The sequence below is a fragment of the Bactrocera tryoni genome, chromosome 3, assembly GCF_016617805.1.
Source record: "Bactrocera tryoni isolate S06 chromosome 3, CSIRO_BtryS06_freeze2, whole genome shotgun sequence".
Classification (NCBI taxonomy): Eukaryota; Metazoa; Arthropoda; class Insecta; order Diptera; family Tephritidae; genus Bactrocera; species Bactrocera tryoni.
This window is the reverse complement of record NC_052501.1, coordinates 65569241-65595420: the sequence shown is the minus strand read 5'-3', so window position 1 is coordinate 65595420 and position 26180 is coordinate 65569241. Positions and strand designations below refer to the sequence as shown.

The window sequence follows — 26180 nt, the reverse complement described above, 5'->3', positions numbered from 1 at the left end:
TATCTTTGGCACTACGGTCGGTTAATTCAGCCTCCACGACGAAACTTCCCCAAATGGGTTGAGGCTGATTGACTTCGCCGTGTCCTGAAATATGGTTATCTGTAGTACTAGATTCCAGCATAAGAAGATTCATCAAGCTACCTGGCTGTCTCGGGTCGAAAAACTACCAACCAGATCGATCATGTTGTGATAGACGGAAGACACGTCTCCAGTGTTTTAGATGTGCGTGCGCTCCGAGGTCCTAACATCGACTCGGACCACTATCTTGTTGCAGCTAAGATTCGCACTCGCCTCTATGCAGCAAAAAACGCACGCCAACAAACACAAGGAAGGTTCGACGTCGAGAAGCTGCAATCACAACAGACAGCCGAACGATTTTCTACTCGGCTTGCACTCCTGCTCTCTGAGAGCACTAGTCAACAACTCGGTATAAGGGAACTGTGTGACGGCATTTCAAACTCCTTACGTACAGCTGCAACCGAAATCATTGGTTTTCGGAAAGAGCAAAAGAACAGCTGGTACGACGAAGAGTGCCGTGTCGCAGCGGAGAGAAAACAGGCTGCCTACCTCGCAACGTTACGATCGACCACAACACGTGCGGGATGGGATAGATACCGAGAGTTGAAGAGGGAAGCGAGACGCATTTGCAGACAGAAGAAGAAAGAGGCCGAAATGCGTGAGTACGAAGAGCTTGATAAGCTGGCCGACAGGGGTAATGCTCGAAAATTCTACGAAAAAATGCGGCGGCTTACAGAAGGTTTCAAGACCGGAGCATACTCTTGTAGAACCCCCAAAGGTGATCTAGTCACTGATGCCCAGAGCATAGTTAAATTATGGAGGGAACACTTCTCCAGCCTGCTAAATGGCAGTGAACGCACAACACCAGGAGAAGGAGAACCCGATTCCCCAATCGATGACGATGGAGCAGACGTTCCATTACCCGACCATGAAGAAGTTCGGAATAGCAATTGCCCGCCTGAAGAACAACAAAAAATAGCAAATCCACAGAAGGAGACCACAATCTGCGCCAACTACCATGGGATTAGCCTCCCTCAATATCGCATATAAGGTCTTATCGAGCGTAGTGGGTGAAAGACTGAAACCTACCGCCAACAAACTGATTGGACCTTATAAGTGTGGCTTAAGACCTGGAAAATTAACAACTGATCAGGTATTTACCATGCGCCAAATCTTGGAAAAGACCCGTGAAAGGAGAATCGACACACACCACCTCTTCGTCGATTTCAAAGCTGCTTTCGACAGCACGAAAAGGAGCTGCCTTTATGCCGCGATGTCTGAATTTGGTATCCCCGCAAAACTAATACGGCTGTGTAAACTGACGTTGAACAACACGAAAAGCTCCGTCAGGATCAGGAAGGACCTCTCCGAGCCGTTCGATACCAAACGAGGTTTCAGACAAGGCGACTCCCTATCGTGCGACTTCTTCAACCTGCTTCTGGAGAAAATAGTTCGAGCTGCAGAACTTAATAGAGAAGGTACCATATTCTATAAGAGTGTACAGCTGCTGGCGTATGTGGTCTGGTAGTAAACGAGGGCAAGGCGAAATATCTCCTGTCATCAATCAAACAGTCGTCGCACTCGCGACTTGGCTCTCACGTCACTGTTGACAGTCATAACTTTGAAGTTGTAGATAATTTCGTCTATTTAGGAACCAGTATTAACACCATCAACAATGTCAACCTGGAAATCCAACGCAGGATTGCTCTTGCCAACAGGTGCTACTTCGGATTGAGTAAGCAATTCAAAAGTAAAGTCCTCTCTCGACGAACAAAAGCCAAACTCTATAAGTCGCTCATAATTCCCGTCCTGCTATATGGTGCAGAGGCTTGGGCGATGACAGCAACCGATGAGTCGACGTTACGAGTTTTCGAGAGAAAAATTCTGCGAAAGATTTATGGTCCTTTGCGCGTTGGCCACAGCGAGTACCGCAGTCGATGGAACGATGAGCGGTACGAGATATACAACAACATTGACATAGTTCAGCGAATTAAGAGAGCGGCTATGCTGACTAGGTCAAGTCGTTCGAATGGATGAATACACTCCAGCTTTGAAAGTATTCAACACAGTACCTGGGGGAGAAGCAGAGGAAGAGGAAGACCTCCACTCCGTTGGAAGGACCAAGTGGAGAAGGACCTGGCTTCGCTTGGAATATCCAATTGGCGCCACGTAGCGAAAAGAAGAAACGACTGGCGCGCTGTTGTTAACTCGGCTATAATCGCGTAAGCGGTGTCTACGCCAATTAAGAAGAAGAAGAAGAGAGAGCTTTTTAAATATTTAAATTTGAGTGAAACTCTAAATTTGAGGTAATGCTTGAGTCTGAAATTTTTGTTTGCTGAATTTGAGTTTTTGAGAGAGTTTTTTAAATATTTAAATATGAGTGAAACTCTAAATTTGAGTTCATGCTTGAGTTTAAAGTATATGGTAATATTTCAAATTTATTCTTTAGTATGTGATCGATTTTCTGTTTGAATTTTAGTTTGAGTATATGTATATTCAAATTGAAATTCATAGTTGAACTTGTTGTTCAATTTCTTGCTTGACATTTTGCTTAAGTGTAAAATTTTAGAAATGCGGTTATAGAAATGCTTAAGTTAGAATATATATTTTTGTTTATGTTTATCTCGCTTCAACTACCAATACCGCACCCAAAAGTGTGCAAATCACTAAAATATATTTTATCAAAAATCATTTTAAAACACATCGCTCAAATTTTACACACACAAAGCAAATTAGTAATCATTTCAATTATTATTTATGTGGCCAAAAGTCAAAGTTCATGCTAAACCACATTCGACAACGCCTATTAGGCTGCGTTGCATACTTTGTGGCGGTAAATGTGTTTCTCGCACAGCGCCTACCAGTTTAGGCGAGACAAGGCGTTGCTGGAAGCGTTTGTGGCAATGAAGTAGACGAGCATCAATATCCAAATTGTTGTGCAATTGATTGCCATGCAAATGTGGCTACATTCTGTTGCCTGCCTCAGAAGCGCTGCCAGTAGCTTTACGTGTTGATTGACTCTTATTTGAATTGCGTGGTTTGTTTGTTGTGTTTGCGCTAGTTGTGTAATCAATGATGGTTTTGAGTTTTAATATAATTAGACAGGTCTGTAACGAAAATGCTGTCTGGCTGTTTTCAACTGACTTACTCTATCTATTTAAGTGTTTTGAAAATAAAAAAACATACTCAAAAATTCAAGGATTTCAAGTTGTTTCGTAAAATGCAAAGAATTAAAAAAAAAAAACAAACTTGAGTATTTATTTTATTTTCGAAAATGTATATATTTTTGATTATTTAATTTTTGGAGAAAACTGCATTTTTAAAAATTAACACATTATGAAAATTAATAAAACGACATTCTTCTCACTTTAAAAAGCAACACGAGAGTTTTGATAGCTTGTGAGATAAATCAATTCAACGTCAAAATATATGATTGTACAAGTTTCTTTTGGTTCTCTGTATATGATATTGAAGCAACAATTTTTATAAGGAACTTTCTAAACGAAGTGTGCTACGCTTCGCGTATTTCGACCCAAAACTTGAAGATCAGGTTACGGCTTGGGCACTTCTTAAACTCTGCAACTAATTATTGAAGATCTTCGAAATTGGTTCAAGGCAAAGAAAAAATCTCTCCGATATACGATTCTTATGGTATTCATATGGTATAGTTATGATTGTTATTTTTGTTCGTGTAATCTGAAAGGGTATAATTTAAAACGAAAGCAAACAAACTCAAACCCCAATTTGCAATTAGCCATGCGTCCCATTGCCCAAGGTATCTAAAAAATAGCAAACGAAGCTACTCTACTTGGGAAGAGATGGCAAATGCTGTACCTGAACCGATGACAAGTCAAGTTTTGAATTTTAAGACGATACCAGGGTGAGTTATATAATTTATTGCGGAACTTGAATCTCTTGAAAAACTCTCCTGAGTTGCTTGAATAAAGGCTGAAAAGCAGGAAATTACTGCAGTCGAGATTATCCTGATTCAGATGATGTGATAAGCAGGTCGCTTTCTTCTTTGCCCAACAGGACGAGTAGGTTAATTATGCAATATTGAAGAAGTTTCAAAGTTTTGGTACTATACAGCCGCTGCATGAAGTGAAGTATACTTGTGGGGGCAGGACAAATATTCTGCTTTGCCGTTACTTTTTGTGGGTTGCTTTTCAACTCTTTCACTTGTACTTACCACCCTCACTGCCCAATGCAATTGCGAGTGTTTTCCTGCTCGCTGTCATTCCATTTCTAACCTTACAACATAAGTTTTCATTTATAAATGTCAAAAGAGTAACCACCTCGTTTTGTTACCACCATGCTTCCAGCGGCGAGCTCCACTTAGCGCAGCATCTCAAATTCGTTGTTAACTCCTTTCGGCTTCCTCCTCAGCCTCTAAAACACCAACGCATTTCACTGTACCTGTCTTTTCGTGAACACCTTTATGTGTGAGAACTTTTTAATGATGCGTCCAACAAGCTGTCGTTCAAGCTGACCAACTTCCTCACCTCATAACCACCACCTCAACTTTCACAAACTGCAGTTGTTTACACTAGATGCATAAGGTTTCACCATGAGTTACGTGCGGTTGACTTGCATTTCGCCCCCAACTATTTACTCCTGAATTTCAACTTCTTCACAAAGTTACGTATACGCCCTGACAACCTTCAGGGGTTAACAATTTATTGTTTGTGCAAACGAGTTTGGTTGATAGAGTGATTATATACGCGTTATTTTTAACATTTCTTGTTATAATAAAAATTATTATTTTTGGCGGTTTATTAAAAAAATCGAGGCCATCGACACCTTGTTGGATCGTATCTCCTACCACGATAAAATGTCAATCCTTACTGAAGAGAAATGTCAAAAGAGCGGTAGAAAATGTAGCGTATTTTGCTGTCCCTATCGATCTACTCTTGTAGCGTCCCTTTTGAAAAACACGTTATTACTTCAAATAATAACGTTACTTTTCAACATAAACTATTTTAGCATTTCTGCCATTTGAGTTCATCTAAAATTCATATTTTCAAATCAGAACTTCACAGCCTCCATGTAATTTAATTTGCAGTTTCTTAAATTGGGTTACACAGCTGATAAAGCAAATTTTCCAGTGGAAGATTGCAGTTTTGACAGCCCGCATTTTAGAAGCGTTGGTTGCTTTTGTCGAAGCATCAAAGGCTACTTTGCAGTTGTCATGGGCAACCAGTGGCAGTGTAGCAAGCAGCCACATCAACCACAGCCTTAGCAGAAGCTTCGGCAAGAGAATTTCACGCCTCGCCAAAAGCAACAGAAACAGCAACAAAGTTCTGTTGACCAGCGACAGCCGGGCACAATAAGCTGTCAGTAGCTGTCGACCCAAATAATTGCTAAGCAAAAATTAATGCGCCAACTAAGTAGGAGGCAGGCGGGTCGAGCATGTGCAGCGTTACATGCATGCGTTTTCGTATATATGTGAATGTGAGCATGTCTGAGAATGGATTTCTTTGAAGGTTTCAACAGAGAATTTGAAAATATTGACATATATGTATACATTTGGGTATCCTAAATATGTTTCACGTATTTCGATTGATTCTCGGTATATTTTAAAGTACATATAGATCAAGGTAGACAAGTTTTTAAAGAACCACAAATTAAAGGAAAAATGACTTACGGACGATGTGAGGTCAGGAAAAATAAGGTTGGGTGTTTTGTTGAATTTTTATATATTATAAAGAAGTTATATATCAAAATTGTAGGTAGTACAAATATGCTTTTTACCTAACCTCAAAGTTTATGTGAAAAATTCAAATATTCAACTTTTTGGGCTTTTTATTTTTATCATCCAAAACAAAAATTTCTTTCACGAAATTTGGCATAAACCTCCCTCCCTATGCGCGAATCACAAACCTTATTTTGACTGAAAGTCGAAAGACAACTTTAAATTCCCTTTTTGCCATTTTACAATGTTTCTGAACAGTTCAATTTAGCTAAATGTTTGGTGCGCTTTCACAGAGTCAGTTAGAACAATAATAATTCGACACTTCATTTCTATTATAACACCCTGAGATTACCCTTTCTTTCACAACTACTATCCTACTTGCAATTTTTGAATTATGAAAAAAACGTTAAGCGACTAACCCCCAGGTTATCTTCTAGTAAGGAATAGTGTTAACAAATTTGTTTAACTTGTACAGTTGGATTTTAACACTGACAGGCTACACGAAACTTTATTATTTCCACTGACGAAACACTGTTAGAATGCTTACTATCATTCGAAAGGACATTATTTGGCATTTGTTTTTTCAATGTTATCTCTTTCAAATATTGGCCGCAGCTAATTCTCAGATAGTCTATCCGTTGAGTCTATTTTGCGATGACTCGTTCGAGCATTTCGACTGGTAACTGGCGAATGACACACGTGTTGTTTTGCTCCAAGGCCTGAATCGAAGCGGATTTATCCGCATAGACTTCAGACTTTTCATGTACTCAGAGGCAAAAGTCTAACTGTGTGATATTGCACGATCTTGGTGGCCAATCGATCGGCCCAAAACGAGAAATTATTTGCTCATCGAAGTGTTTTTTCAATAAATCCATTGATTTATGCAATGTGTGAGGTGTGGTGCCGTCTTGTTGAAACCAAATGTCGTAGAGATCACGAGCTTTATGTTAAAATTCAATACAATTCATATATACAAGGTGGTTTCCAAAGTAAACAGGACTTTTTAAATCTAGCGCCCCCTGGTGGCGACATCTATATGTCCACTGGTGCGATAGAATCTGCTATCTTTATCCATTGTGCAGTGAATTTGTGTTATCGGTGCGAAAATGAGCTTCGAACAAAAAGCCAACATTAAATTTTGTTTTAAAATTGGTAAAACTTTTACCGAAACGTTTCAATTGATGAAACAAGTTTATGGCGATGATTACCTATCCCGTAGTAGAGTGCACGAGTGGTTTCAATGTTTTCAAAGTGTTCGTGAAGACATAAATGGCGATCAACATGTGGACCAATCAAAATCCGTGATCACCGGAAATTCCATCGAGACTGTGCGTGAATTCATCAAAAATCAATTGAAATCATCATTGAAATTCATGGAAATGGAATGGAAACATCGATTTATCGCATTTTGACCGAAAATTTGGGCTTCAGAAAGGTGTGTGCACGGTTTGTTCCGCACAAATTGACTGACGACCAAAAATTGCTCAGAATCCAACATTCGATCGACGCCTGTGAGCGGTTATTTGACCAAAAATTTTTTAACCATTAACCACAGAACCTGATAGCGGCATCATGAAAATTTCAAAAGCTGTATGGAATGGAAACAGGAGGAGACTATTTTGAATAAAATAAATTGATTTTGCCGAAAAAACCATTTGTTCTGTTTTTTTTAAGTCCTGTTTACTTTGGATAGAACCTAGTCCAAAAATTATATTTCAAATCATTTGCTCAAATTCACGTAAGAATCATTTGAAAATTTTAGAAATCAAAAATGGAAAAAAAAGTAAAAATGTGCATATCTATACGTGCTTATAATATGAGTTGTACTGATTTTGCTCCTGAACCAGGCAGTTTTTTAGGACGAACCCGTTAGTCAAATAAAAATTACATTGACATTTTCGTCGTCAAGGCATTGCGGATACTATGCTAGAAGGGCGCAAATGCATTCATAACAAACCAAACGCGATACCCAGCATAACAATATATCAGCATAACTGAAGTTTTGATAAAAAGGTCTACTATAATTTGAGAAATATAGAAACTTTTCGAAGTATTACACACAGTAGTGCAATATTTAAACGGGAACGAAGAAATATATGCGTACAATTTCAAACTGGTTCTTCCAAAAAAATAATAAAATTGGTAAATATTGGGAATAGTAGAATAAAACTGCAACCAAATACACAGTGCAATGAGTTAAAACTGGCTCAGTAATCATTCGATGAATAATATACTACGTGCATCCCAAACGACTGATGCCAGCACCTTGCCAGCCGATTTTTTGTCTTTCCACGCTTGAGAACCGTTTCATAATATGCAGTCCACTAGGCAGACTATCGATTGGACTCGGTTGATTTCACTGGTGCACAGCCCAAATTCAACAGTATTTCCCCTCAAAAACCAATGCTTTATTAACCTACGAAATGCTTTTTGATCAATTTTTTTGTAAACTAACAAAATTTCACCAAAAATTCTATATCTCCTTAGCTAATAGTCATAATCTAAATAATAGAAGTCATATAGATGGTATTTGTAGTACTTAATATGTATCAGCCACAGTACAACGTGTACGGGTTATCTAGTAGTGTATGTTTGTAACAAAAAAACTTATAATGAAATATTTCATTTTGTTTAAAAAATACGGTTTCTTACTCGATGAAACCCAGCAAAACGCGCAAAACACGTTATTTATAAAAGTGGATTTTCATGACATGATTTACACGACAGCTTGACACGACTTGGAATATAACCACGCCAAGAAGGCGCCAATGCATACATCGATATAAAACTTTACCCGAAATGTGCGCTTCAAATATACCACCTTATGAGCAGAAAGTGTCCAAATCGGACCAAAAATATTCAAGTCCTCAGATACCGAATATGACCGAAAATATCGGTCAATCCGTGAGTTATATTATCGAAATTCGGAGAATTTTTAGTATGCTTATTTAGTTAAAGGTGTCTTGAATCGATTCAATAATTTTCTTAGCGCCCATATCACAAATAGAAATATTTTCGAACTTCCAGATGACTCTATACTGCATATATGTGAGCTATTTTAATAAAATTGAGAGAGCATGCTTTTCTAATAACTTTATATCTTCGTGTCTAAAAAAAGAGTAAAATCGGTTGAAAGCTTACTCTAGACCCCATATAACTTACAACACTTATTCACCTGAAGGCATCTCCCTGGCTTTGGAACTAAGAAGTCGCATGAGTATGAAAAGTTCGGTTACACCCGAACGAAGCTTTTCCTCACTTTTTTAATTACTTTATTTATATCAAAATAACTTAACTGATCGAAATTCTTTAAAACAGCAAATCATACACAGTAATAGTGCAAATGGACAACAACACAAATATCTCTTTTATTCTATGAATTTGAACCAATAAAATCAAGCCAGAACTTATACGAAACTGTTATGCAGAAAACTGGCAGCTTAGCCAGCAGCTTAAACTCTTATGAAGAACAAGCAGAGAAACCCCGAGGTACACTTGAAATCACCGCTTATGGAAGTTGCAGTTGCCTCAAGGCGAAAATTTTAAACAAAAGTTTGCTCACAAACGCAACAAAATAAAATACTGAAAGTCAAGAACTTCCTGGAATGCCAAACAATTGTTGACCCCAAACTCTGCATGCAGTTCATGATAAGCGCATTACTTTTCAATTTGAGCACATATTTTTTCGCTCGAAACGTCAGGTATTTTCAATTGAGCAATTTTATGAGATTCTGATTACGAACAAAGAGCGACAATAAATACCCAAAAGTGGCGCGCAAATACGTACAATATGCGTTTGGCGCTCACTCACAGGCGTTCTAAGTAGCTATAAACTCGTATCGCACAATTTTCCAATTGAACACAAGGGTAAGTTCAAAAGTTTACCGCCTGCACGAAAATAACAAAGGAAATGACTTACCGTAGTTATGCGCCTAAAAGTAGGCATATGGCAAATTGACCTTCTAAAATTGCGATAAAATTTAAAAATGTATAGGAATTTAAACAAAAGAGCATAAAAAGCCTATCAACACATTGTAGATACGGCTACAGACAAATTTGGGTTTATATGCCAATTTACAAACACTCCGAAATATACGTACATACATATGGTTATATTGTAGTTGTTATATATTTCATATATTAGAAGCTATGTATAACATTTTTTTATAGAGATACATATACATTCTTTGATTTTGCTATCGGTAGCAATCAATTTTTTCTCCGCACCCACAGTCGTGTCACAGCATACCTTAAAGCGTTCACTCATTTGTTATGAAAATTTTTCGTTGTCATTTGGCAGCAAGACCACTTGGCTTGCAAAGCCCACACACTGCTCGTCAGGCACATCTGCTAACGTCAATATGCTAAACTATGCACTTCAGCATATTCGGCACTTTCAACAGTCATTTCTTGCCGCTACCAGCCATCAGTTTTGGTGATGACAGCTCCAAGTGGTTGCCAGCTGCTGGTCTACAGCTTGGCTTTCTCCGTTTTGAACGGACACTTTGCTTGATGGCACAGTGTGTTGGCATGTGAAATTAGAGAGCAAAATACTTGTGTTAAAAAAATTAAAAAAAAATCAAGTTAGAAAATCTTGGGATTCGCAAATAATAAAGTTTGTGCTGTTTAATATACATTATAATTATTTAGGGGGTTAAATGGGTTTCCTGGAGTAAAAAACTGTAATTTCCACCAGATGTAATATAGTTAAGTCAACGATTTTTCCAACCCTCGAAACACTTTTCATAATCACTTCTCGGGATGGCCTTCAACTCCTTCAGCGAATTTTGCTTTAACTTTTCGATCGACTGAACATGGGTTCCACGGAGCTGTAAGTTCCGGCTTGTGTTTTTAATAAAACTGTAAGACCGTAAGCTTTTTCCAACATTCGCAACGATTCCGCACACGAAATTTGGTAAGAAGTTCATAAACAAACTGGTTGACAGAACGCACTCATATTTGGCACAGTAATTACGGACAGTGCTATAAACTTAGCAAAATAATATTTTTGTTTTTTATATTTATTATGCAGGAAATTTAAGTTAGTAAATAAATGACTTATATTGTAATACTTTGTATAAAAATTTTGCGTAAAAATGTTGTTCTACATACAATACTCGTACAACATACTTAAAAATTTCGCATGGAAAATAAACAAAAGAAAAACATTAGTACAGAAAGGAAGTACTAAAAATTGTGTACTAAAACCGATTTCAAATCAAGATGGAAATTCTGTCACAGTTATTTTATACAACTTTGAGTACTAAATTTACACTTTCGTTTGAAAAATATGCCAAGGAAATTTTAGCACAAAATAGCGGTACTAAAATAGTGTACTAAAACTTTTTTCAACTCAAGATGAAAATAGTGTCAAAATTAATTTTTATATAATTTACAGTCTCGTTTGAAATTATATTAAGCAAATTTTAGTACAGAAAGCGGTACTAAAGTTTTTGTACTAAAACTTTTTTCAACTCAAGATAAAAATAGTGTCAAAGTTATTTTATACAACTTTCAGTACTAAATTTTTAATTTCTTTGGAAAAATATACCTACTAAAAAAATTTTAGTACAAAAAAGATAAAAAAAATTTTTGTACTAAAATTCTTTTTAAAGTTATGTTCAAAACTGTGTCAATCTGAAGTCTTAAGGCTCAAGTTGCAATAGTTTACTTTTAGTACAACGGCGCTTCAGTAAGTGGTAAAAAGTTTGTTTTTATACTTCAAATAGAATAATATCAAAGATATGACTGATTAAGAAGAACAAATTTTAAAAATAAAAATTTATGTGTATTGAGTCTTGAAGTTTATACTTTTTAGTACTCAAACAAATTTATTTAGAAGTTAGAAAATGTGTAAAATTAAGTCAATTTCGTTTTCTTTTGAATGGAGTAATGAAGTGATGAGCAGAAGTGTTCGTGTAAAGTAATCTTAATACTATAACAAATGCTCTAAACCTGTCTTCATAATTAGCTGCTTAGCTTTAAAAATTTTATTTTTTTAATACACATATGTATTTTTTTTATAATTTAACTTTAGCTTTAATTTTCAAATTGCATGCTTTGCAAAAAATTCGAAATTAGTCTATGTCTATTTGCATAAATATACACCAAGTGTATTTTCAACAAACCGTTATATCTATTTCAGCTGTAAAATCTTATTTTGCACAAGAAAATTAAATTTGCCCTGAACGCAATGCAGTCCCTTTTTATACTTGTATTTATTCCCACACACAACCATAATTTTCAGAGGAGTTCAATCGATAGTGTCCATTTTCCACTTCATTGACATTTTTGCACACTTTTATAATGGTTTGAGTGAAGACACGCACACACAACTTTACAAAACGCACTTACACATACTTATGAAAAGGCATATTAATGAATAAAGTGAGGTATAGACTTATATACAGTGGTGGATCCACGGGGGGAATTTAGGGAAATGCTCACCGACCCACCTAGCGTCAGTTGACACCATGAACCACAAAAAACATATAGACATGATGCCGCTTGCGACTATCGAATGCCCCATAGGTTCGATATCTCTGCGGGCATATATGCCTCATACTGTACAATTGGTACTATTGAGTATAAAAACACTCGACGCATGGTGACGTTTCATTTAAATCCGTTTATCTCGCCAAAAACGCCTCAACTTGACTGTCCAATAGAATCACGCTATGCCCAGCTGAGCGGAATCATCTATATAGTAACTATAAGTTGCCCAAGTTACCCATTTCATTTTCGTCAATTTCTGTGAAGTTATACCTTATTCTGGAAAATAAAGTGCCCAATTTTGAATATCTAAAATGGTAAGTATCGATGTTGTTTCGATTTTACTGTTCATTTTTGTGCGTGGTGAAATTTCACTGACATTCAAACGAGTGTTTACATAAAAATTGAGGTTAGGTTTGTTTATTCAACAATAGTAGTAACCAATTTTGCATATAGAACCCGAGTTTTAACTTGCTCTCGTCCTCGGAAGCCGGCGATTGCCGACGATAACAGCTGGTCCGGAAACGCCTGGAAATCAGGCACGGAAATTTTCCCGGCTCTGTCGGGAAATGTTCCCGATTTTTATTCACATTTTGTAGAAAAAATATATTCGGCCGGGTTTGAACCCTAGGCTGCGCAAGTGACCTGCCAGCTTAACCACTACGTCACGGGCGACTTTGAAATGTAGATCTCAAATATGATAGACCTTCGCTAAGCTAAACCGGTTTGGCAGACAATGAAGAAAATGAATCTCCGAATGGAAGAATGCACTACGATAGGAACTGATGGATGTGCGGTCATGCTGTCAGATATCGGAGCAGTCAACGAAATTCGGAGAGAAGCAAAAAATGCTGTCATGACTCCGTGTTTCTCGCACAAACCTAACAACAGTATTTCAAAGTCAGTGAAAGTACGATTAATCGAAAACGTTGCCAGTGCCATACGAGAAGTCGACAAATTTTTCAAGAACTCATTTCCAAAACGTGTGACTGTATTAGCAAAGATACTTGGTGAAAAAATTGTCCAGTTGTGTGAAATAAGATGGGTAGAGAGGCACGATGCTGTCCTTCAATTTTTTGCGAAGTTACCGTTGATCATCGAAGCTCTGAAAATCAGTGAGTGGAAGAACAAAGAAACAGCAGGCAATAATTCTCATATCGGCTTTGTGCAAGTTCGAATTTATCGTCGGGCTCTTCTGTCTCAGCGACACACAGTGAGACAACGCCGGCATCAAATACAAGGAGTCATTGTAGAGCTCTGAAATTTTGCACAGGTTATTTTTGAGACAATTCCAGTTTTTAAAAAAAAAAAATTAAGAAAATTCACCCACCTGCCATACAGTCGAAATTTGTAAAATGCCGTATAGTCCGTAATACTTTAGGTATAACTTTCAATTTTGGTATACTTGAATGTTATATAGTTACAAACATTATTTGAAATAAAAATTGAACTTTGGCCTACTTTTAACCCCATCACCCATACTACCTCAACATAAAAAGTGCCATATTTTCTAAAATATATTAAATACAACCTTCAAATTCTATATTACTGTAATTTATATCATTTAAAATGTTTCATGCAAAAATTACAATAACACGCCCACTAATACGCCCACCTCCCAATGAAATTGAAATTTTTTTTCACTCAATCAATAATTTTTTAACATCATCATCATATTCTAATTTTTTCAATTTGTTTCTCATTCTAAATGAATTAATGTAAGGATCTGATGATATTTGCAAATAGTGCATTACATCTTCATTCGTAGAAATACGTGAATTTTTACGAGAATGGAATAGCCTACAGTTTCTATACTCCTTATTCATTGCTTCTTGCGCTTCTTCGGATAACATTCCTGTAGCAAAAAAAAAAGTTAATATTAAATAAAGTTTAAAAAAATACTTTCAAAAATAAACATTGTAAACAAACCTATTGGCAATATAGCCTCAGATACCATTTTGCTGCCGTGAATGAGAACTTTATGCACAGTGATGGGCATGTAGTACCAGCCAATTTATGTGTGTACAAATGTACATATGTTTGAGCGAAACAAAAACTGGTTTGGCTCAGCGGATGGAAAAAATGCCCAAAAACCAACAACAACCAAAACCAAAATTATGCTCACTATATTAGGCTGCTTATGAGCTTTGGACAACAAAAATAATTATAATGCAAGAGACTATTTTCTATTTTCCTGCCAGGCGACAAGCGGCACTACAATATAACAATTAAACTGACCACATTAGAAAGTGATCATAACACAACTTAGATAAGAACAATATCTTGCACTATCAATTTAAATTAAAAATTATGCAACTATCTAACCCAAAGTCAATGACCTTCAACAAAATTATCTATCAAATTAATAACGTAAATAAAATTTATGTAAACAAGAATATTTTTATTAAAACATAAATGATCTTTAAAGCATAATTCTGAATAACTAACAAAAAACAAATGTATTTTATTACTATTCTCTTGCACAATAAGTGAATAGTAAACAATTAAAAAAAATAAAAGTAAAAAGTTGTAAACATGCTAATGCATACGTATAGTGACAGAATGTGCGCGTTACGTACTTTTTGTAGTTTTTGTATGTTTAATGCGCTTTTGCAAAATTTTGCTATATGTCCTCTACTTTAAATTAAAGCTGAGATTTCAAACTTTCATTTGGTATAAGTCTGCACCTAGGGCGAGGGACTGCTTTATATTTCCTGGGCCATTGAAAATGCAAAATGTTCAATTTTTGCACCACAATTCTGTTGTTAAGAAAAAAAAAGTGTTTTTTTTTTAATTTATTTTTTTCATTTACTCATTCTACAATAACTAAATTAATTAAAAATAATACTTTAAAGTTACATTTATTATGTATTTTTATTTTAATAAGCTTTTGATTATTACACATTGAACTAACATATTTCAAGCGCGTTGGCATACCTCAACTTTGACTTGCTCTAGACCAAAAAGTAATGAAGTTGTGAGGCTGAAATTTCAGGGAATTGTTACTCATATATCTGTTAATATACTGTAAAAATTTCATCCAAATTGGACGACACGTCAAAAACCATTTTTTGCCGCGGTTACTATTGGGCTGTCTCACTGTGCAGCGTGTCAATAAAAAGTCGAATTAATCAAATTTCAAATTTTAACACAGTAATTTGAATTTTCAATTATTTCACGCAACCGAATTGAAATCATTTACTGAAATTGCCAGTAAAATGAAGGAAAAGGAAGCCAATTCTCTACATCATCTCATTTCGTACCATCAACTGAAGATGGCACGATAAACAGTAGAAGCTCCGGTTGTACAAGCGAACAGCTGATTGTCAACACTTGTAACAGCTGGAAGAATTAAGCAACTTGGTGCTAAGAATATTGCCGAGGTGATAAAATTCATTTCATTAATAATAAGTGCAAGTAACAACAAAAATATACATAAAATACATTTTCATAGATGTCGTTCATCAGCAAAATTGGTGCACATTTTTATAAAAGCAGCTTACGTCTGTTGACTGCCGCTTCCAATGTGCACACTCCCGCTGTCAACTCAAATAGCCGCACATATCACATAATGGCCAACGGTAGGGCATTGGCAGCAAGCGGGCCAATTGCAGTCACTAGCAATATTACAGCTACAAATACTAGCGTTGAAAATGGAATTCAGCGTCTGCTCACACCATTCAATTCACTTTTAACGCAAGTGGCAGGTTTTAAGGTTAAGGGACGTCTGCGAAGGCGCTGCAAAGATTGTTACTTTGTGGTGCGACAAGAGCGTCTTTATGTCATTTGTCCAACACACCCGCGTCATAAGCAAATGGCTATGAAGAAACGTGAGAAGAATACATGGATACTAACGCATGCCACACAATCGAAAGTGAGACCATACTGAGTTCTTTAGTTGAGAGAAAATTGCTACAAAAGTGCATTGTTATGTGTTATTTAGAAAAACGCATTAGTAAATAAATTAAAAAAGTCCAAAAGTATATTTCTTTTTTTTTATAAAATTGTTGGATTCGATATTCTAAATTCGTCTACATAAACAAATAGAAATGAATGTGAGTCTGTTACATTAACGTTAATCTCAAGCGAATAAGCTAAACCATTGTCAATATTTCAAAAGATATACCATAATTTTATTTCTTCGGGAAACATATTATTTTTTCTTACTATCACACTTGTTGCCGTCCTTTTTACCGTCTTTTTTATCTTTTCCTTCTGCCTTTTTATCTGCCTCTTGGACATATTTTACCAGATCAATCATACGCGAGGAATAACCATATTCATTGTCATACCAAGAGATTAATTTATAAAATGTATCAGTTAATGCTATGCTAGCTTTAGCGTCAAAAATTGAGGAACGCGCATCAGTTGTGATATCTGCCGACACAATCTCATCTTCCGTATAACCGAGTATGCCTTTCATTGGACCTTTAGAAGCTTCTTGGATTTTCTCTTTAATGCAGTCGAGTGAAGTTGGCTTGCCAAGGCTAACCGTTAAGTCGACTACGGAAACATCCGCAGTGGGTACACGAAAAGCCATACCCGTTAATTTACCATTCAAAGATGGTATAACTTTTCCAACTGCCTTGGCAGCACCCGTCGATGCAGGTATGATGCTTTGCAGCGCACCCCGACCGCTCCGCCACTTCTTTGGTGACGGTGCATCCACACATTTCTGTGAGGAGGTAACCGCATGTACTGTAGTCATTAGGCCACTACATATTTCGAAATTGTCATGTATGACTTTCGCTAAAGGCGCCAGACAATTTGTGGTGCACGAAGCATTTGAAATAACCTTCATATCTGGTTTGTAAGCGTTCAAATTGACGCCAACAACAAACATCGGCGCATCGGCAACGGGCGCGGAAACAATTACCTTTTTTGCGCCGCCCTTTAAATGAGCGCTCGCCTTCTCGGTGGATGTGAATTTGCCGGTGCATTCGAGCACATATTTAGCGCCAACTTCACTCCATTTGATTTTGGTCGGATCCTTCTCAGCCAAAATTTTTATGCTAAGATCGTTAATTTTCAAATTTTTGCCATCCATTGCGATTTTGCCTTTGAAGCGACCATGTGTTGAGTCATACTTCAACATATAGGCCATGTACTTTACGTCGATAAAAGGTTCGTTGATCGCCACAATTTGTGCCTTTCGACGTATTGCCTCGCGCAATACTAAACGTCCAATCCGGCCAAAACCATTAATTCCAATGTTAGACATATTGCTATTTCAGATGAGCACATAAAATTTAGATTTTTCGAGAATAAAATTGTAGATTGCGGATTTTTATAAGGATTTTATATTAAAGAGTTAATTAGACAATAGATTTTTTAGTTTATTTTGAAATAGATTTCACCGAATACATGTTTGAAATAATTTGCCTTTTATTACCAGTTGCGCAATCCCAACATTTACCTTTGTGCAACAGTTTAAACTCCGAACATAATGATATTGCAGGGAAATTTCTTGTTGATGAACAACCAAAACCAACGAAAGGTTAGAATTCTTATGGTAAGACGCAACCCGTTTTGCCAAATTTTATTTTAAAAATATATATGTATGTATATGTATGTGTACGTAACAATACAACTTAGCTATAGATAATAAATTAAAGTAAAAATAACTGTTTATTTGCCCTGCAGCTTGGACAGAAAGTCTATTAAAAAGTTATAGCGTTCTTTGACCTCCGCCAACGAACGAGATGGCAGCTTATCATGCATACGTTTGAAGAGTAGCTCCTTCTCAATGCCGGCGCTCAACTTCATCTCGATCAATATAAGCTTGTCCTCTTCACGAGTCCAAGCCGTGGAGGCTTTAACTGGCGCTTGATTTGATTTGTATGTCGCTGCATCATCCTCTGGAGTGGATGCGCTTAATGTAGCAACCACCTCTAACTTACAATCTTCAGTGTAATTTTCATTTGTGACAGCGGAATTGGGCACACTTGACGATGGGCCTGTCATAGATGTTGTAGTGTTCGCAACTTCCTGCAAATCGCTATTCTCAACATGCTGTGCTTGTTGTAACTGATCGAAGCAGTCATGCGAAAATGAATGTGACACTTCAGCATTCTCTGGTATGAATTCCAAATCATCGGAATTATCGCTGTGCTCCAATTTAGTTACTGTGAGTAGTGGCGGCGTATGCGGCGAAACGGATCTACGCTCATACGACTGCAGCACAACACTATCGTCTGCAACAGACGACTCTTGGCTAGTGTCGCCAGGTTTTTTGGCACAAGCTACTATAGCAATACGATCTTTATTATCGATTTCACCTTCGTAGTCCTCCTCCGCAATCAAAGATTTTAGTTTCTTGGCACATGCGATGGCAGGATTGTGTTCGTACACAACAACCATTGGTTGTAGGTTGCTGCCGCTTGGGCGTACACGCGTCGCCGACACAGGTGATTTAATCTTCTTTGTGGGCGATTTCCGTTTATCGCGTAGCTGCTGAGAGATCTGTGGGTCGGCATTGCTATCACTACTACTATTACTACAGACCGCATTTGTAGCGGGTGCGGTTAGTATTGTCGTTGTTAACGCGCTGCTAGTTGCACTAGAGTTATTCGGCGATAGGCATAGCAAAGGTGTTAGACTGGTGGTACTTGTGTTGGCGCAGTTAGGTGTACCAGGTGTTGGATGTTTGCGCGGTGATACTATTTTACCGTCATCGTTGAAATTCAGCGAAGACTTTTTAGCATTTGCATGGTGAGACGCGAAGTTACTGCTTGTGTTTGGTGTGCTCGTAACAGGCGCAAAGCATGTATTCGCATAATAGGCGGGATTAAGGCGCATCGCATGTGCACGTAAAGCGGTGTCGTCACATATTTCCAGTGAGGAGCTGGTATCCTCATCGTTAGGCATATCAACTATTAACACTAGAGTAAACAAATGATTAATATTATTCATTTGTTTATTGTGCCTATATATTATACCTTTGGACAAATCTTCCTCCTCCGATTTATCGTTATCATCACTGTTGCAATCAGCCGCCGCATTTGCTGCCGCTTTGTCCACAGCAACCGCCAATTGTTTTTCTCCATGCTCGCGTATACCGTGCACACATTCGGGCATTTGCAATTCCAACAGCTCTTCGTTATTACATTCTGCGGCCGTTTCAGGCTGACAGTTATTCGCCATGAAAGAGAGTTTAGCGGGTAGCGTCATTTTGTTACCATAGAAAATGCGTCCATTTATATACTATGAAGAAAATAAAATTGTTACAAATATTTATTTATACACTACCAATAAAGCACTCACCCTCAACTGACAGTTATGCGTTTGGTTTTGTTGCTGTTGCTGCTGCAGTTCACAGCAAGGCGCTGAAACTTCGTGTGAATCATTGAGAGTTTCATACAGATTGGGCTTGATTTCGACTTCCTTCAAATTTACTTGTTCGGGCGTTGAAAATATTCTTTTTAAAGTAAAGAAAAAACAGTTAAAAACGTGTTTTTACATAGAAATTAACTGCGTTATGTTTATACCTTTCTGGTGGTTTAGCCTCAGTAAACTGTTGCAAAAACCAATCGATGAGAAATTGATTGCCCTTTAGCAGTGGCAAAATTTTTGTTTCGACTTTTTTCATGGTAACTTCCGGATCCTCTGCCAACTCAGCCAGACAGTTATAAATTTTTCGTATTTGAGCAGGTTGTTTATTAAAATAAATATTTAATTTGTTGATAAATGTTGTCATATTGTTGATCATGAAATGCTCGAAGAATTTTCCAATTTCCACTGCTTCAGATGGTAACAAAAAAGTGAGAAACACCTGAGCCAGCTCAGGATGCTCAGGTAGAAAAAGTTTTTCTAATTTCTATTTCAATTAAAAATGCATAAATTATTGTCTTGGTATCAAGTGTTTTAACCGCTTTGTACTTACATAATATAAATCCGCAACTTTATCACGACGCGGATCGAATGTTTTGAGTATATGATTGAATTTTTTACAGTCTTCAGAACGATTTGAGGCTTTGAAAGCCTCTTCCACCTTTTCATAAAAGTTCAGTGCGTAAACTACGTATACAAAATTAAATATTGTAAGAAAAAATTTTAGTATGAAATTACTCTGTGCACTTCAGTCTTTTACATACTTGCGTCTTTGCGATTTGCATCCTCAGCTGTATCAGGTAGCAGCATATGCTTAAAATTTTCCTCCTGTCTGCTAGCCTTTTTGCTGCGCGAACAGACGTTGGACTCCTCTTCACCACGCGTACGTTTACCAAAATATTGTTGTGAACTATGCACAAAAAACTTCGCTGTTGGCAAATGCTGTACTGCAGTAGACCCGCTCGTTGATATGGGTTGCGCATTGCCAGCACTGGTACCAGAAGTAGTGGAAGTAGCATTACGACAGGCCATTTTGAGATCTCTTAACAAGTTTGTGTATAACTCTAATGCTTTGAAATATCTGTAAACTTTGCGTACAATTGGCACACGTTTGTACAGCACTTCTTTTCGTTTTAAATTTTTACGGTAGCAATTTAATAAACAACTGATTCGTTGTTGCCGCTGACGTTTATTTTTCTTATGTCGCTCAAATATGTGACACGACCATCGCAATGTCCTAAAGCGCGTTTTTTTGGAGTACCCAGCTTTAAACTTAGTAGGCAAATGCAACTTGCGTCGTGCTGATTTAACTTTCAATGGACTCCCCTCACTTGCACACTGCGTAGTTGTAGGTTTTAAACTTGGTCCATTTTTCAGCGGTTCAAGAATCGGTTGCAAAGTTTTGGAACCCCAATCGTAATTGAATGAAGCGATATTTGCATTTTGGTAGTCAGAGGCATTCAAGTTCTCTTTGTCAGTGGAAGATGTGTCTTTTATAGCTAAAGCTGTTGTGTTATTGATGGGTGGTTGTGAGTCCCCAATTGTTGTAATACCAGTAAAATGATAATTCACATTTATAGTTACGCAATTTGCAATACTTCTTTTCGAACGAGTTTTGGTGAAGAAATTATTGTTATTTGTTTGTGAAAACCACGATGAGTTAGCGCCGCTGTTGTCCGGTGTTGAAGCTTGAGTTGTGCTATCTGGTAGTTTTATATTTTCGCCCAAAGCCTCACGAACGAATTCCAAATAGGACGATCCAGCTGCTTCAGATGCATATACACCTCGTTTTCTTCGTTCTGCTCGTCTTTTCTGAAGTTAATTACGAAATTAAAAAATGTAATGCAAAAATTTCTAATGCTTCACAAATCAAACACACTGCAAAATTCTATTAACACTAACGTCAAAACCACAAACATAAACAAAATAATTGTGAACGTCTAGATTAAAATGAAGTACCCACTGTGAATACTTCGCAATATGCATTCGATTGCAGTAATAAAATGATCGCTAGTTCTGGAGTACGATTTATTATTCGATATATATATATGTTTATCAAATTGCATGCATAAATAAATTTGGTACATGGCATTTTAGCAATCCAAAGTCATTGTGCATTTAAGTTTCTTTCAAATTAATACTAATAAACTAGATTTTTATACAGCTAAGGGCAGGACAATCGAATAGATCACATACTATATTACGAATTAATATTCATCACAGGGATGCACTTGAATTAAAAAAAATTTAAAATCGATTATTACATCGATAACTACGGAAATCGTAAATCTCAAACAAAGGTGGAAAGCGTATTTCTAAACACACCTGGAAGGTTTGGCAATAGGCAAATAAATAAATATTTAAGTTTTGAAAAACAAAACTAAGCTAAATATTAGCTCGCGTTTTTCAATAAGCAAGCATCTTAATACAAAACGACATAAGTTAATCAAGTTGGCTTAAAACTTCAGTATTGTTTACTACAATTTATCAAATAGTATCAAAGTGACCACGTCACAACGATTACTTTGTGAAACCTGTATAGCACGCAGCATAAAACATGAGTTCGAAAGTAACTTTCAAAATTACATTAACATCGGATCCTAAATTGCCTTTTAAAGTACTCAGCGTACCAGAGGGAACACCATTCACGGCAGTGCTGAAATTCGCAGCGGAAGAATTCAAGGTGCCAGCAGCAACCAGCGCAATAATAACAGATGATGGCATTGGTATTAGTCCACAACAAACAGCAGGCAATGTATTCTTAAAGCATGGTTCAGAACTACGACTGATACCTAGAGATCGTGTCGGAAGCGCACAATAAATGTGATGGGCAATAATTGCTGATTTTTTATTAAATTATGTTAGCTTAACTGTAAAACAAATTTTTGTACAATACCCAGCTAATATAGCGACTAACAATATTCTATCACCTTCTTGTGGATTTTTCAGAATTTATGAAATTTGTGTGAAACATAATGAGTTACACTATTGCTTTCCAATATTATATAGGAATAACAATTTACTCATAAGAGTTACGCCAATAAAATGAACACATAAGCGATTATATACAATATATCCCGGCAATTTCTTCCTTAAAACAATTAATATAAATTAAATATCCACTTACCTCATCTATATGCGTTTGCCATGCCAACGGTAGCTCAGTGTAACGATCCTTAGGTGGTAATACTTTGTTGTTTTCGAAGTAAATAAGCTTGTGTTGAACTGGTGGAGCACGTTTGTGTTCGAAATAATACTGAAATAATAAACACATATTGAATACTTAATTGTTATGTATTTTTCTACGCAGTGACCAACCTTCACCGGATTATAATAATCCGCATTTCTCAAGCATTTAACTTGAGTCCATATTCGATAAAACGACTTGCCGTAAACAGTGTCCTTTGTTAACCGTTCCACAGCTACCTTTAATTCCGACGTTTTCTTTGATATGCGCTCACCTGTTTCGCGTATTTTTTGTATATGACGTTCCAGACCCATAGCAATTAGTTGCATTTCAGCAGGTGCAAACGCCTCATATTTAGTTCGTCTTGAAGTGAACGGTATACGGGGCAAATATTCTGGATACATGAACGCCTCGCTATTTATTACAAATTCCATAATGCGGGGAGGAAAACGCGGAACTTGACGACAGTTACTTTTGCTATAACGAGAGAGGTATCATTATGTATTAAAAATAAAAAAATTGATAAAAATTAGCTTTTCGGTGATGTCCGACACTTACGTGCTATTAATTTCACTGTGTATAAATCTGTAAAGTAAACATTACAATTATTGAAATATTTTTTTTGTTATTTCAAATTACTTACTTCATCATTTCTTTGTTTTCCTTAGTATCCTTATTTAAATCTTCCTCCCATTGTCGTATAAGGCTTACAGCCAGCTGGAGATTCCACGCCCGGAACGACGCATCATCTTGTGCTCTGTTTTCGATTTCCAACAACATTTCTTTCGCCTTAAACGAAAGCTTCCAATACATCGGATGTGAGTAGCTTTGTATAAATGTTTGTGTTAGCATTTGTACGTGAATACGTAACTGCTGTTGTAATATATCATGTTGATGCTTGGTAAAGCCTATCGGTTGGATTGACAACTCCTCCTTTTGTGAAATATGGTTCGACATGTTACGATTAGTCTCAAATTTCTTTAAATATTCAGTATATACATGTTTTCTAATAGATATATATTCATATGTAAAGTTTGTGTCGTATGGTACACTGTAAAGTGGATCCTGTGGGGTTTTTGGAGAAGTAGGTGGTTCTGGTGCACGCGCTGGCATCCTCTGTGGCTGTATTCTAACTAGAGGGGGTGGTCCAATTGCATTAGCATTTGGTACCACACGAGCTAATTGATAGGAATTATTTTGTCCGGGTATTTTAACAGCTATCCATTCGGGTTCCGATGATAAGTTGGAGGGGGGGAGAGTTACAATTTGACTGCCACCTTGGTCCGGACTGTTTGTATATGCCACAGGCGCTTGTTGTTGCGTTGAAGGAGTGGACACAACATTTGGACTAAATGAGTAATCATTTATAGTCACATTATTTCGGTTACTAAGAGGAACTAAAGGTGGTACATCAGTAATATAATTTGGCTGTGGCTGTGGCGGATTATATGGTCGCGTTGTTGGTGTATCAAAATTTAGTTCTCTTACTATTCGACTATTATCTTTTTCAGGAATTGTTGGTGTAGCGAACTTATCAGAAACGGGGTCCATGTTTTTGTCTTCGGTAATGCTCGTCTCGCCGAAATTATCTAACAAAAACTTTTGTGGTGTATCCAACTCAATGCTTTCAAGAGACACGCCTTCATTGACCAATCCTTCAAACAACTCCGCCACGAGATCAGTTAGTTCTTTTCTAGGTATATTAACGTCACGCAACTCTTCAGCATCCTCTGCAATAAGTTATTAATAAATAAGTTAAATCAAAACGCAGGTAATTTTAACTGTCAAACCCAATATTTTCTCGGCCGCTATATACTCAGGATCATTAATGGGATCATCCTCATCTGCCACAAAACTGGTGCCTTTGATTAAAAAAAAAAAATCGAAAAAATATAAATATTATATTACTGTATTATTCCACATTTTTATAACGCTTACTTAAGGGCTTAGAAAAATCGTTTAGAAATTGCATCCAGTCTTCATCGTTGGCAGTCATATCAAAATCTTGTAAATCAATTTGTTCTACATCAGGTGGCACAAACTCAGACTCTATATCTTCGATAGCTGTTTGCTCCAGGCATAATTTTGAACGCGTCCGTGCGGCAATTCGCACATCTTCGCGTGTGCTCTTGGGTTTTTCCAATGGTATTTTAAAACAGCCGTCTGCGGTTAACTTTACGGGCGAGTCTTCAGCTTCTGTCTGTGATAAAGGTGTTTGTGGTGTGCGTGGATTCGAATCCATATCTGAAACTGTGCTATTTGGATCTTCATCGGACTAAAATAAACATATTAGTATTTAAGAATTATATAACTTTTAAAAATATAATTCAAATTTACTCACAATGAAATCCTCTTCTTTGAAAACATATTCCTCATCGTCTTCATCTGAATTTAATTCGTCCTGTATAAGAGTTGCAATTTCCGGCTCTTTAATTTCATTTACTACTGGCAATGTAATACCAGGCGTTTTATTTAACTCGCGTGCTCTAGCGCGCGTCAATTTGGGCACAGACGGTGTATCAGTAATTATTATAGCTGGTTGTTCGGATTCTTGACGTTCACGCTCAATTTCATCTTCTGCTTTTAGTGTGACCAGCGCAAGAATATGTTCATTTTTTACAAATTTCTATATGAAAAATATTTTATTAAAGCAATTATTGTATATTCGTGAAAACTGAACCTGTATCAATTGCCGCATCTCATCATGACTTAAATCATTTTCTTGAGCCACTTTTCGCAGTTTCTTTTCGATTTCAACCGCGTCTTCCATATCCTCCAATTCGGATTCTAAGTCGCTATCGCTAAACCTCTTGACCTGACATCTCTTTCTGTAAGAAATATGAATTGCATTTTGTATTTACAATTCAAGAAACCCAGTACAGTGGTTGAAGTTATAAACAAACCTTTTGCGCGCCCTGCGACTCCCCGATGAACCGCTTACATTTCGTACCGAACTATTACTTGAATTTTTCTTTGCGGAGTCACTTCCAGGACTTTGCTTCTTTGCACTTCCACCAGGCATATTATTTTAAACAATTTAAACTTCAATCTAATAAATACAGCATTTAAACACAATGATTTCGCCTTAAATATGAATATGAATTACTTCAATACAAGCAACAAATATTTCAAGCGGTAACTATTCACAATAGCTGGTTTTCATTGCTAGTAAGCAATAGACAGCAAGATGTGACATTTCGCAATTAAAAAATAGGGGTATTCTCTTGCTCTTGCAAAACCCTTGCACGGTGCAAGAATTGCATATATTTCCTCTTGGTGTACCGGCACAACAGCAAATACACGCAGAAAATTATTTGCAATGGCTGTAAAATATGTCAGACCAAAAGCTATGTATATTTGCATGCAATTTCAACCCTGTTTTAGCTATCATTTTACATAAAGACATATTACGTCGTTAAATTGCTGAGGAAGGTAAGTTTTAAATAGATTTTATAATTTCTA

General features: G+C 36.8%; 5 protein-coding genes across 5 annotated transcripts in view; 2 read left to right on the top strand and 3 right to left on the bottom strand.

The window, feature by feature from the left end:
- The window catches only part of LOC120770738, a 57496-nt gene extending 43132 nt beyond the window's left edge, over positions 1 to 14364 (bottom strand). The window contains exons 1-2 of the mRNA XM_040098326.1: positions 14132 to 14364; positions 13957 to 14057 (exon numbers count right to left, since the gene is read on the bottom strand). Of these exons, the coding sequence (XP_039954260.1) occupies positions 13957 to 14057; positions 14132 to 14201 (171 nt within the window). The 5' untranslated portion in view covers positions 14202 to 14364. The remainder of the gene's footprint in view (positions 1 to 13956; positions 14058 to 14131) is intronic.
- Positions 14365 to 15518: 1154 nt separating this feature from the next.
- LOC120772790 (39S ribosomal protein L36, mitochondrial) lies at positions 15519 to 16185 on the top strand. The gene is made up of 2 exons (XM_040101573.1): positions 15519 to 15585; positions 15657 to 16185. The coding sequence occupies exon 2, from the start codon at positions 15657 to 15659 to the stop codon at positions 16089 to 16091; it is 435 nt and encodes a 144-aa protein (XP_039957507.1). The 5' UTR covers positions 15519 to 15585; the 3' UTR covers positions 16092 to 16185.
- LOC120772789 (glyceraldehyde-3-phosphate dehydrogenase 2) lies at positions 16160 to 17529 on the bottom strand. Its single transcript, XM_040101571.1, has one exon. The coding sequence runs from the start codon at positions 17421 to 17423 to the stop codon at positions 16356 to 16358; it is 1068 nt and encodes a 355-aa protein (XP_039957505.1). The 5' UTR covers positions 17424 to 17529; the 3' UTR covers positions 16160 to 16355.
- A 171-nt stretch (positions 17530 to 17700) lies between these two features.
- Positions 17701 to 25818, bottom strand: LOC120772788. Its single transcript, XM_040101570.1, has 15 exons — positions 25622 to 25818; positions 25399 to 25546; positions 25060 to 25344; positions 24657 to 24993; positions 24509 to 24580; positions 23362 to 24448; positions 23277 to 23303; positions 22850 to 23195; positions 22659 to 22787; positions 20296 to 21343; positions 20085 to 20218; positions 19690 to 20018; positions 19466 to 19619; positions 19141 to 19405; positions 17701 to 19083 (listed from the first exon to the last, which is right to left on the bottom strand). Exons 1-15 carry the CDS (start codon positions 25738 to 25740, stop codon positions 17831 to 17833), a joined length of 5733 nt encoding a protein of 1910 aa, XP_039957504.1. The 5' UTR covers positions 25741 to 25818; the 3' UTR covers positions 17701 to 17830.
- On the top strand, positions 21819 to 22604 carry LOC120772791 (ubiquitin-fold modifier 1). The gene has a single exon (XM_040101574.1). The coding sequence runs from the start codon at positions 22089 to 22091 to the stop codon at positions 22350 to 22352; it is 264 nt and encodes an 87-aa protein (XP_039957508.1). The 5' UTR covers positions 21819 to 22088; the 3' UTR covers positions 22353 to 22604.
- Positions 25819 to 26180: the final 362 nt, after the last annotated feature.